At 37.5% G+C, this 13216-nt stretch overlaps 1 protein-coding gene across 1 annotated transcript; it reads right to left on the reverse strand.

Annotated features, from left to right (window-relative positions):
* Positions 1–763: 763 nt before the first annotated feature.
* LOC111550166 (taste receptor type 2 member 16) lies at positions 764–1746 on the reverse strand. Its single transcript, XM_023223436.2, has one exon. The coding sequence runs from the start codon at positions 1686–1688 to the stop codon at positions 813–815; it is 876 nt and encodes a 291-aa protein (XP_023079204.1). The 5' UTR covers positions 1689–1746; the 3' UTR covers positions 764–812.
* Between the last annotated feature and the right edge of the window lie 11470 nt (positions 1747–13216).

The raw sequence follows: 13216 nt of genomic DNA on the forward strand, positions 1-13216 counted from the left end.
TCCATCAAGTTAACTCCAACTTATAATGCAATAGAGAGGCAAGAATGGAGCCAATGGAAACCATTTATAGTTTTATAGTTGACACAATTAAATTGTCAATATTTGGGGAGGTATTAAGGATGAATCTGGATTGGGCAAATTTTCTGCTATTCTGGGGAAGAGTATAATATTTTGGCTAATGGAAATGAAGAAAGAGTTAAATTTTGACTTGAGTTTTAAAGAGATAAAGACATGACATTTGGAAGAGAAGCAAATAAGAAAATTTGTATCATTAGATAAAAGTCCAGAAACAGCCAGGGATAGAGAGAGAGAGAGAGAGAGATGGGGGGGGGGGGGGAGAGAGAGAGAGAGAAGAGACCCCTTGACTAAAGAAAGTGAATTGAAGGCTTAGTATGGGAAGCATTCAGGGTATGAGCAATACGTTTTTGTGGGATGGTATTCATACTCATGTGTGAAGTAACTGGCAGTCATGGGAAGGTTAAAGTAATGTGTGGACACCATGATTTTGACTGTCTTGTGTAGAATATACCAGGTATACGATTCCAGACTTGGCAAGGACTAAGGAGAGATGGGGCAGTCTTGAGCAAGTTGGAACCAACCTGAGGATTGTGAAAGGGAAAGGAAACCAGTGGAAAAGGATGGAGAAAGGGTTGATTATTTAGAAATAGATGGCTGCGAAGATGGAAGAGAATGAAGCTTGCATTCATGGTGATTCACAATGAGTTGATTGATAAAAGCAATACTCTTTACTGGTATTAATTATATCAATTGCCTGGGAGTCTTTTACCCTGTGCCTCAGGCAACCTTTAGGCCTAGCATTTTCCACTTAGAATCCTTTTCAATGTAGGGCTGCTCAGCATCAGTGAAGTGGAATGCATAAAGATGAAAGCATAGACAAAAGCTTCCCAGACCCATAACCAACATCTCTTATCAAATAGAGTACCTATCATCGTGATAAGTATGGTTAGAAAGTAAGAGGTAAACACGATAAACAAGATGGCAAGGGACCTCAGGGCAGTGAAGTGTGCTTTCATGCTTGGATTGCAGTGACCAGTGCCATGATGTTGTATCTGCTTGGTCAGTGATGCCATGAGCAAGATGGTGGAGGCCAGGAACAGGATGAAAGGAACAACCAACGCGACTATATGAGCCTGGAGCAGATACTGATGAAACTTTTGAAGTCTGTCAATTACAGTGCTGTTTCTGGGTGGATGCTCCATGGTGAGAAACTGAATTTGAATGTAATTCCCAATAGCTGAAGGGATGATTGTCACACAAGTAATCATCAGAGAACCCAGTAATAGCCAGGGAAGCAACCTCAAAATTCTCCACCTCAGCCAGAGAACAATGGGATGGGTGAAAGAAGAGACCTTGATGCAGTAGAAGACGGTAAGCAAGCTGTTTAACCAGAATGTAAGGACATTAAAAAATTCCCAGGTGATTGTTAAGTTGCAAAGTACATAATTAAAATTAAAATAGAAGCAAAAATCGTTCAGCATTGATGTCCACTGTAGACAGAAGCGAGAGATGCCCAGGCTGATGAGAATCATGTCCACAGGCATCAGCCTTCTGACCTGCAGCCATTCTCTGCCCAGCACTGCAACAATTAAGCTGCTCTGCACAATAATTGTCAAGGACTCAAGCACATAGATGATCATGAAGAAGACACTGAGTTGGATGGGTATCATTCTTCTACTCCAAAGTGTCTTCCTGGACAAAGACTGAATCTCTGTACCAATTTCCAGGTAGAGAATGGGTTCCCGATTCCACCATTGTCTGGTGCAAGAAAACCCCTCCCTCTGGAAGCAAATTTTCCCAAGCTCATTTTTAATTTTGTCATTTTCCTATCCATAGAATTTGTTTATGCTTTGCTTGCTGGTTGCTATCGCATCTGAATGTAGGGAAATATTGTTTAAATGTGGATTCCTGCTCCTGAGATGATTTGATTATTCCAAAAAGGCATACATATTTCCTAACCATGTTGTTTGTTTCCTTTTTTTCTGAGGTGCACTTAGCTTACTTCCTTATCATCTTTAAATGACATCTTCACTCTTTTAACCTAAAATTTGAGGCACAGGAAAGATGAATCCTTCCCTGTTCGTTCATGTCCTGCATGATGTTTTTGCTCTGCTGAGTGCAGTACCAAAGCGAACCTCAGAAGCCCTATCTTCCCAGTTCTCATGGCAGCTAGTGGTGGATGCTACAACCAAAGTGTGAGGGTAAATAAAAATTCAGAGGGAATTTCCTCTGAAATTCCACAAAATTGCTGAACTCCAGACCTTCAAGTATGTCCATCCAATGCAGGCCACTCGCATAACTGCCCATTGAATTCCCCCACTCAGAGAAATCAAACTGCAGATAAAACACCGCACACAGCCCCTCTTAGCTATTGTTCTTCTGCCAGTTCCAATGCTTTGAGCGTATACCTTATATATTTTCAGGAATTGTTCTTGTCCCATTAATATCACTTTTTTTTTCTCTCTCTTACATGGCTAGGTTCTTTTTGTCACTGCTCTCATTGCTCAGGAAGAATTGAAAGAGGACCTTCTTATCACTAGTAAAGCATATTACTTCCAAATGTGCAGGAATCATTTCATAGCTCTACAAGAAGGCTATAAAAGGAATATATTTTCCTTCAGTTCAGGACGACTCTTCCAAATAGACACCAAATATGTAACAGGTGACTTCAGAAATGAGAGGTTATTCTAATAATTGCTAGTTGGTGACAGAGACAAAGTGAAAGTCATTGACCTTATGTATAATAAATTCGGGGTCTGTATGGACTTTTAGTCATTCAAGGAAGATAACACAGAAGCAAGCAAACATGAAGCTTAGAATTCTTGAACACAAAACAAGACACTACTGAACTCATCATGCAAAGGTAAGCAATAGCTTAAAAAATTACACCAGAAAACAGAATTAAGTGTAAGAAGCATCTGCTTTGCATTCTCAATAAAATGCAAGAAACAGGAAATAAAAACCTGAGATGACAAAACATTATTATTAAAAGATGAATTGGTTGAGATGTATCCAGACATAAGAAGAGAGAAAGATGAGATATTAAATGTTGGCATGTGAAACATGCAATAATAGTATTAACCTCTGCCTTATGTCCTGAATACACTGAGCATGTTGCCAGCTGTATACACTGCCCCATTCTGAGTAAACTTGGAAGGACTGTGATGCTCTCAATCACTCTCTGAGGGGTTCCGAAAGTGTGGCAACCATACTACACCCCTCATGACTGGATTCCAGCCATAACAGTATGAACAGGAATGAGTTTCTGTCCAAAGCAGCCCCTCATAGACTGGCCTGCAGTGTGAGAGATGGCCTGGCACTACTGTATTCCACTGGAGTGTTTTCTATGTGATAGTGGCTGATTGAATAACCCAGATACTCTTTTTGGGAAAGTTTGAAGGTGAGACCTACAGAGTGTCCTTAGACTGGTGATTGATCTTCCCTGGGGTTCAGAGTTGAGAGTCTGGCTCTTTTACCATGTGCACATGTGAACCTTCTGGGGCCACCTCTGGGGTCTCCTCATTGCAGTGATCCCAATTCTGGTTTGCCTTCTTCCACTCTCCTTTAGCTCATACCCTTTCCCTTATCAGACAGGGGATTGTTGCTCATTAACTAATCCTGGTTGGTCAGGTGCTGGCAAGGTGACTGAAGCTCAGCTGCCTTCTGCAGTGTACACTTGATCTATGGCAAACTCAGGCATTCTTTTCAGTAAAAATGATCAATGGCAGACTGGCCCCTGCTGTTTCCCCTCTCTACTCTGTCATTTCTACAATTCTCTTTCGCTCTTCTCAGACAGACATGAGGGAAGGCCCGCCAGTTTTTTTCTTAATGTCCCACTGGGAAAAGGAATGCCAATTTATGTTTATAGGCATCTATAATCTTCACTGTTAGAGATTTTGTCTTTTTCTTATCCCTGAGCATACTCGTAGTTTCCTCTAATACTTTATTTACTTCTGCCTGATGGAGGTAGACTGTTGTATCTTATTTGCAAATTTGGTAGGAATAACTTGCTGGATTCTAGATTTTACTATTGTCAAGCAAACATTTTATATATATACACACACACACATATACACACATGTGTACACACATATATTTATATATACATATATAAGATTAGTATATATACATATATAAGATATAAAGATTAATATCTAGAAACACCCTTAATTTATTATGTATGTGTGTATATATACACATATATAAATGATAAATTAATGATAAAAATGATCACCAAGATCCAATAAAAACATAGATGATTATATGCAGTATATATGTGTATATGTATATATACACATATATATAATAAATTAAGGGTGTTTCCAGATATTAATCTTTCTTGATGTGTGTGTTTGTGTGTTTCATTAAAAAACTTTAAAAACAGGAAAATAAAAGACCAGGCAATTCACCAAAGAGTAGACAATAATACCAATAAGTTCATAAAAAGATGCGTAACCTCACTAGTAATAAGAAAAATACAAATAATACTGAGTAGATACTTTTCATTTTTCTCATTGCAAAAACAAAATAAAATTTGAATATCAACTCTAAGAGAAGATATGAAAAAATCAAAGTCTTTATGAACCACTGGAAGAAATATGAATTAAGATAGTTACATTGGAAAACAGTTTGGTCATATTTAATAGAAAATGTACAGACTTACTTTGCAGGCATTCTATTTCTAGGTATATATTGTATATTATAGAGAAATCCTTACACATATGTAACAAAAGGAGAAATTTTCTAGTCTATTTATTTCAGAATTGTGGTAATACCAAAAGACTGAAAACTATGTACATGACCATCAGTTAAATAATAGATAAAATGTGGTGTAATCATATGATGCCTTAAATCCATGTAGATGTTTGCCTCCTTGCAAGCTAATTTGCTACCTTTTTCCCTTATAGGCAGAACCTATCTCTTTCTGGAGAGGTTTTAAATGCCAGACTCTTTGTTTAATGTCTTCTTTGCCTGTTAAGTTTGGGCACACGAATCAATTCTGGGCACTGGGAATAGAGGAGAAGCCTGCTGAGACCTCCTCTCTGATAAGAACAGAGAGATTCATGAGGAGAGGTTCTTCCCTCTTCATCCTGTGTTAGGTGTTATTCTGTATTCTGCATGATGCTAGGAGCTGTTGTAGACATTTTGTGACCCTGAAAGGAAAACAGGGGAAACTGCAAGGAAACTAACACAGGGCCTGATTTTGTGTAATGCTTATTAGTACTGGGCCGAAGTACCTCTGATATCCTGTTATGTGAGCAGAACATACTCTGATAGATTAAACCACTTACAACTAGTATGTGGGACTGAGCAGGTGGGATCACACTGAGAGGGAGAAAGAGAAAGTGCTTTATTTGATAATATTTTTCCCTCACACAGGAGTATAATTAATTGAATAAACTTATTTCCGTGTACCTCAGTTCCACAAGTAAAACATAAGGAATGACAAAAATGATCACTAAGATCCAATAAAAACATAGATTATAATATGCAGATAAGGCAGTAAGTGTGTTCCTATGTTCATACATAAATCATGTGTTCCATAAAAATATAAATTGAAAATAGTATAAAGAGAAATTTATTCACCAGCATTCTAACTTATGTGGGGGAAAGCAGATCAATGTGTCTGGTTATTCCCAGGAAGTGAAGCAGCCAGAGCAAGGAACAGGACCACACTTTACCCACCTGCACTAGGTGGAGGAAGGACATCACCGGGTACTGAGTAGAGAGGCCAGAGAAAGTTTTGCCAGCAAGAAATAGAAATGTGCCTTATGTCATGTGATTCTTCTGCTCAACTCAAGAAACTTACAGGAAAGAGCCTAACACAAATATGAGTACTTTTGAGTTGCATAGAGAAGGGACTCTGAATCTGGTTCTGATGAGAGAAGTGATTGAGAAATGCCTGTGGACTCAGGAGTACAGTCTTGAAAAGCTGAGAAAGTGAGGTGCGGGTCTTGTTGGAAAAGCTCAGACTGCCCCAAGTCTAGAATTGGGATTTCAGTCAAACTTTACCTGGATCTCAAAGGCTCACATGATGATTGAGCTATATTTTTGGTTTCTTTACAAGGATAACCAACAATATCCGGGATTAAATTATCCTAGGATGGATGACCCAAAGTGCAGCATTAAGCATTTCTGATTGCTGACAAACTCATGCAAAGGAGTGGAAGCCAAGTTGAACCATGCCAGAATGTTTCTTAGAATTCTATTCCAGAGTCACACAACATGAACAGACGTGCTGAGACAACGTTACAGGATGAGAGAGGCATTGGTTTGGATATTTAGGGTATTTCAGACAAAGCTAGATGAACTTAGTCTAAGATTTTTTTCATGTCCCATTTTATTTTTAATTGATTAAAAATAATTGTATATATCTGTGAGGTACAATGGGGTGTTTTAATACATATTTACTTTGTGAGATGATCAAATAATTAAAGTATCCATCACTTCAAATGCTTATTTTGTATATTTCAAATGCTTATTTGTATATTTCAAATACTTATTTCAATAATACTTTGAAATAAGTATTATTTCAAATGCTTATTATCTATCTCCAGAAAGAGCTACCTATTACTTCAAATACTTATTATTTTAATAAGTAATTATAAAATTGCTTGTTATTTATAATAAGTAATGATTATTGCTTATTATTTCTTTCTGAATCCCCCAAGATTCAGAAAGTCCAGGGACTTGGTAGAGAAATTAGTGATAAACTGGAGTGATAAACACTTTCATATCTGTAAGCAATAAGGTCAGTGGACCCACTATTTCACCTTTCCTTCCTTTCAGGAGCTCAGAACCTGGGAGGAGGGGTTGAAATGAGTGGCCTATTTTCCTGAAAATGCTGCTTCCTCATGGGTAGGCATGAGATTCCTGAGGGAGGAGTACTGATTCAGAAGTGGAGAATATCTTAGGAAAAAGTCTAGGTTGGAAATTCCACTCATTTCTTCAACAATCTTTAAATTCCTAATATTATACGGTATTTAGCCCCCAGACTCTATATTAACATGGTAACCCAAGGGCATCCCTGAATGATTGCACTAGGGAAAATAAGGCCCAATACAGAGAACTATGACTTCACAGGAGAAGATGAGATACTATCCCCATGTTTAAGTCCGTATAGTCCTTTTAGGTATATGAGGGCAGAAGAACCCCTTGAGATCAGTGAAAAACAAAACAAAACAAGATGTGTGTGCATGTGCACACACATATTCTTACATTTAACTAATTATTAGCTATATAAATTTACCTTTATTACTTATATAGAAATTATATAATTATAATATATAATTATAAATTATGTATTACTTATATAGAAATTAAAATATTTACTTAGGTCAATCAATGATAAGAGACCAATGGCTTTTAGTGGGAACACTGACAATCAGGTTTAATTTTTGGTTTGAAGGTGAAATGCTACATAAAATGGGTGTTCAAAAGTCCCTTGATTCAGCAACTAGGACACGGTGGCACGGAGTAGGTACTTAGAGAATATCTGTTGAATGAGTGATGAGTACAAGGAGAATAGACTAGAAAACTCTATTTTCTACTATATTACAAGTGCAAGGGCCTATAAAATCATATAAAAAGCTTCCTAACACAGTAGAGAAATACACACTATTATTATCTGTTATTATATTCCTAATTCATTCAAATAACTGGAATTGGCAAAGATGCCAAAATATAAGTGTGCCCAAATTGGCTACTTTTTGGAAAGAAACTTATGTCCTGGGGCATTTCACCTGAAAACAATACATTAAAACTAAATCAGGCAAATGGTGATTGTAAGTTCTTCTACATCATATATAATCATGAACATTATGATAAGAGTCATTCTCATGATCTGCTGTGAAATGTATATTGGTAAGCAGTGTTTTGACCAATGAGACTGGTAAAATGGATGTGACAAGTCAACGCAACCTGAATTCATTCTTTCTGGTCTTGCCCGCATTAGATGTTAGTTTCCTTATATTGTTGTGTAGACAAAATAATGGTTCCTCTAAATGTTTATATCCTAATCCCCCAAACCTGTGAATACATTAGCATATGTGACAAGTGGGACTTTGCAGATGTAAACTGTAAAATAATACATTTATATTGTTTTCAGCCATTAAGTTGGTGGTAATTTGTTATAGTGGCAATAGGAAAGTAATACACACAGCAACTATAAGAGCCAGATAACCAAACACTGGTGTTACTTTACTTGTAATGTAAAGGCACCTATACTTAGTAACTAGGAAAATAATGAGTTTATACACAAGGGAAAAGACAATAGACAGAAGAGACTGAGACTACTGAGATAAATTGGGTTATACAAAAAGATAGGTCATTTAGGAACTATTTATTGTATACTTGAGTTTCACCAGAAAGGCCTGTAAGTGTCAGAGTTGCACTTTGAAGTCAACTGGGAAGTTTCAAAAGCAATAACTGAGGCATGGGTCCAATCTCTATATTCTGATTTGTCTGGGGTATGAGTAGGTATCAGGATTTTTAAAATCACCTCACCTGATTATTTTTTTAAATTTTTCTTTTTTTAAACTTTTATTCTAAGTTCAAGGGTACGATTGCAGGTTTGTTACAAAGGTAAACTTCTGTCATGGGGTTTGTTGTACAGATTATTCATCACCCAGGTATTAAACCTAGTACCCATTAGTTATTTTTTCTTATCCTCTTTCTACTCTCACCCTCCACTCTCTGAAAGACCTGTGTGTGTTGTTTTCTTGTTCCCCTATATGTGTTCATATATATTCTCATCATTTAGCTCCCACATATAAATGAGAACATATGGTATTTAGTTTTCTGTTCCTGTGTTAGTTTGCTAACGATAGTGGCCTCTAGCTCCATCCATGTCCCTGCAAAGGACATGATCTTGTTCTTTTTTATGGATGCATAGTATTACATGATGTATATGTATCACATTTTCTTTATCCAGTCTATCACTGATGAACTTAGATTCCATGTCTTTGCTATTGTGAATACTGCTACAGTGAATACACATGTACATCTGTCTTCATAATAGAATTATTTATATTCCTTTGGGAATATGCCCAGTAATAGGATTGCTGGGTCGAATGGTATTTCTGTCTTAGGTCTTTGCATAATCACCACACTGTCTTCCATAATGGCTGACCTAATTTATACTCCCACCAACAGTGTATAAGTGTTCCTTTTTCTCTCTACTTGATTCTAAAGGGTGGCTCAGTTTCAGATCCACTGCTTTAGAGCTACCTTTGTGGAAAAAAATATCCTGCATGGGTGGTGAAAATAAAAAAAAAAACCCTGCTACATATACTTTTACCTTGAAAATAATCTGTAGGGAAGAGTGAGTTCTTAATTTTGTAACTTCAGCAGTTGGAAGAAATACAGGGGTGTCAAATTCTCTGGAAAATGTTTTGTTGTTGTTGATCCATACTGTGAAGATGACCCTCTTTAAATACAATTTTATCCCTAAGTTCATACATGCAATGTAAATCTCACTCCAATTTTTTGAAGATTCATCAGAATCTTCTGATGTCATCCCCAAATCGCATATCTTAATTATTCTAGAAAAGCTACACTTTTTCTGTGACTTCAAATGAAATGTTTAATGCTCTATACTGTACTTCAGTCTTTTCAAAGCATTCACGAACTCCATGTGTGCTTTAATTATCTAAAAGCATTAGAGCCTGCACATTATGCAAATGAAGGACCATGGCTTCTAAACAAAGCCTTCTCTAAAGATCCTATGAAAATTTACACTCTGTATTTCTCTTTTAGCCACCCCATGTTACATAAATCCAGAGATAATTCAGTTTTAGAGGTAATTAAATCTACTCTTGCTTCTACATATAGTATGAGAAGCTTCTTTTCAGCCTGTGACTCAGACTCATTTTTCCCAGTACATCTTTCTGTTCTGTGGAAGAAGATTGCAACCATCCTTCAAGACTGTGGGAAAAACTATTTCATCCTCACCTCAGAAGGAACAGCACATTTTGTTTATCCGCCTTCCCCTTTTTACTCTCCCTTCCTGAAAATTGGAACTCCTTACCCCACAGGCCTGTCATGCAGTTTTGTGCTTTTGACCCTTGTTAGAGTGATCACAGATTTATAAAACAAAACAGTAGATTCAGATGTTTCCCAATTAGCCAAACACATTTTTTTTCCTGTGTTACTAACATTCAATAACAATCAGAATTGATATTTTTTTCATGTGGCAATGGCTCCCAAATGATCTGCATTTTATAAGAATATCTAATAGTAACTAAAAGGCAAGGTTGTCCAAGTATGAGGTTAAAGAACATCCTTTCTTCTATTTCTGATTTTACCACCAACCTGTGTGGCCTGAAGCAAGTCATTTTTTTCTTTGCCTTTTATCTCATTCTTTAAATAAGCATCATGGCACTAATTTGTTTAGTCTCCAATTTATTGAATGTACACATTACTGAAACCCTGGGAGCAGGTACCTAGTCAAATGGCAGATTGCAAATTATAGAAAATACAAGAACTGTAACTTAATACTAAATGAAGCCATCCACAGGCCTTAGGTAAATTCTGACCAAAAGGAGCTGAAAACCACCACCACTGCCAACTAAGCATCTAAGATTCAGGTGATGTATGTAACCCCAATGGGCATTACCCCTGCTTTTATCATTCTTACCAAGCACTATCCATGATTGCCTGGAACCTTTGAACACTTAAAGCGCAGAGCTTTTGGTGATCTATAGGAAGGTGGCAGAGAATAACTCTCCTCCCTCTCCTGGTTATATTCTGTTAGAGGGTTACCAATACTCAGCACACACTCCCAAGCTTCAGAGAGGTTTTACTTACTTTGCCTCTCTCTCCAGGGATATACTACAAATCTGTGAGGCTGGGAGAGGTTAGGGCAGAATGATAACCTCAGAAACATCTCTCTTGTTTAAGGCCTAACGCAGTGCTTTCCGTGGATTAACAGCATTAGTATCACCTAAAAAATGGATAGAAGTGCGAATTCCTGGGTCCTATCTCAGACGTACTGAATTAGAAGTTCTGGGGTTTGGACCCAACAATCTGAATTTTAACAACCTTCCAGGTGATTTTTATGCTTGATAAAGTTTGAGAATCATGGATATAAACACACCATTTAGTTCCTTCTAGACTTGGGATGACTCAGTTCTTGCACATTCAGGCTATTCCTCAGGAGGTTCTTGTTATAAATAGATTTGTCTGTCTCCAGTGGAAGACAAAAGGGGCCCAAACATAAAAGAAGTGAAGTGAGGTATTTTTTTGTTTGTTTGTTGGTTTTTGTTTGTTTGTTTTGTTTTTTTCAGGAGTCTGGCTCTGTTGCCCAGGCTGGAATGCTGTCTCATCATCTCAGCTCACAGCAACCTCCAACTACAAGGTTCAAGCGATTCTCCTGCCTCAGACTCCCATCAAGCTGGGATTACAGGCCTGCGCCCAGCAATTTTTTTATATTTTTAGTAGAGACGGGGTTTTATTATGTTGTCCAGGCTGGTCTCCAACTCCTGACCTCAAGTGATCTGCCTGCCTTGGCCTCCCAAAGTGCTGGGATTACAGGTATGAGCTACCATGTCTGGCTGAAGTGAGTTATTTTTTAAAAAATGATTCCCCACTGTGAAAATATCCTTGTTCTTATTTTGAGGAAATATGGCATTCTCAGAACTCAACTGCCTTAGAGAGAGGCTTTTGAATAAATCCCTACCTAATAATACATGGTAAAGAAGAATGAGAGGGAGCTGGGCTGCTGAGGAGCAGTGAGAAATCTTCCCCTGGTCATCTTCGGGCTCCTCCTCAATTACAGGTTGATGTCTCATCAACCCTGGATGCCAGGCCTCATGGATACCTTGGATTCATTGGATACCCTGGTGTGACCCAAAAGATATGCATGGGTAAAAAGGAATGGGGAAATGAGAATAGCAAGAAGGAGAGAAAGAAAAATGAAGAAAAGGGAAAGAGTAAGAAATTAAAAAAAGAAAGGACAAGAGTCCCCAAGCCTCCTCTCCTTTATGCTACCCTAGTTATTCAGAGTCCTTCACAGGCTGCCTCAACCTCTTTGCAGAGGCAAAGAAGGCTCTGCTGGGATGATGCTTCTGGAAAAATGGAGTTTGAAAATGATCATTTCTCTAGGGTAAAAATGCCATGCACCTGCCATTTTCCTGCTAGACCCATCCCCCACTCCTGAAACCTCAGTACCCAAACACACAAAGAGCAGAAGAATAGAAGCCGCTAATAATTTCACAGCAGGAAAAGAGGGTATAATAGTGTAAACTGCCTTTAATCAAAACATACCTGATAAATATGTGTCACTTATTTTCTCAAAAATTCGAAGGCTGAAAATTATCAGGTGAATGTCTCGTCTAACCCAATGTTTTTAAGTCAAGTCACCCCACCCATGACATAACTTAAGCCGATAATAAAAAACAATCAACACTCCCCTCCAAAAAAAAAAAAAACACACACACACACACAAAAACACTCCAACAATTTGACAAGGGAATGTGCATTAGGTAGAAGCTTGTCAATACATTTAGAAAGAATTAGAACATACCCATATAAGCCTTTTCGTGAAAACAATGAGAAAATTCTAAAATGCAAACATGAGGCACAATTTTCAAAAAGTTATTCTTAAATAAAAGACAAATTCTAAATATAACAATGGGATCCATATAGGCAATGTCGCTGGGAACAAAGAGCGTCCTGTTTCTTCTTGCTATTTCAATTTCACAAACTAGGAAAGGAAGCAAGCACCATTTAGCTGGTCTTAATATACTTCACAAGTCTGATAATTTCAGAAAGAGAAATCTATGTGAGTTATAATTGTGTTCATTTATTCATTCAGCAAATATTTATCAAACATCTGATTAATATCATGATTCTGGCTCTCTTCTGGGCTCTGGGGAAGGGGAAGGAGAAGGAGTTTGTGGATATTAAATTAGAGATACCTATTTTAGATATTATTTTGGATAATGAGTGGGCAGTTGAGTATATAGATCCAGAGTTCAAGGATAAGATTTGGGTTGAAGATACAAATTTGGGACTCCTCTGCACATCTAGATGTTCTTTAAAATTGTGGGATTGCATGGTCTCACCTAGTGAATGACTGTAGATAAATAAGCATTCTGAGAACTGAGCCCATGCATACTTCAATCTTTTTATTTTTATTTATTTATTTTTTGAGATGGAGTCTCGCTCTGTCGCCCAGTCTGGAGTGCAGTGGCCATAT

This window comes from Piliocolobus tephrosceles, unplaced genomic scaffold, assembly GCF_002776525.5.
Source record: "Piliocolobus tephrosceles isolate RC106 unplaced genomic scaffold, ASM277652v3 unscaffolded_40, whole genome shotgun sequence".
NCBI classification, from domain to species: domain Eukaryota; kingdom Metazoa; phylum Chordata; class Mammalia; order Primates; family Cercopithecidae; genus Piliocolobus; species Piliocolobus tephrosceles.

Coding starts and splice junctions, on each gene's coding strand:
- LOC111550166 (XM_023223436.2), bottom strand. CDS start 1,688: ATGATACCCATCCAACTCAGTGTCTTCTTCATGATCATCTATGTGCTT.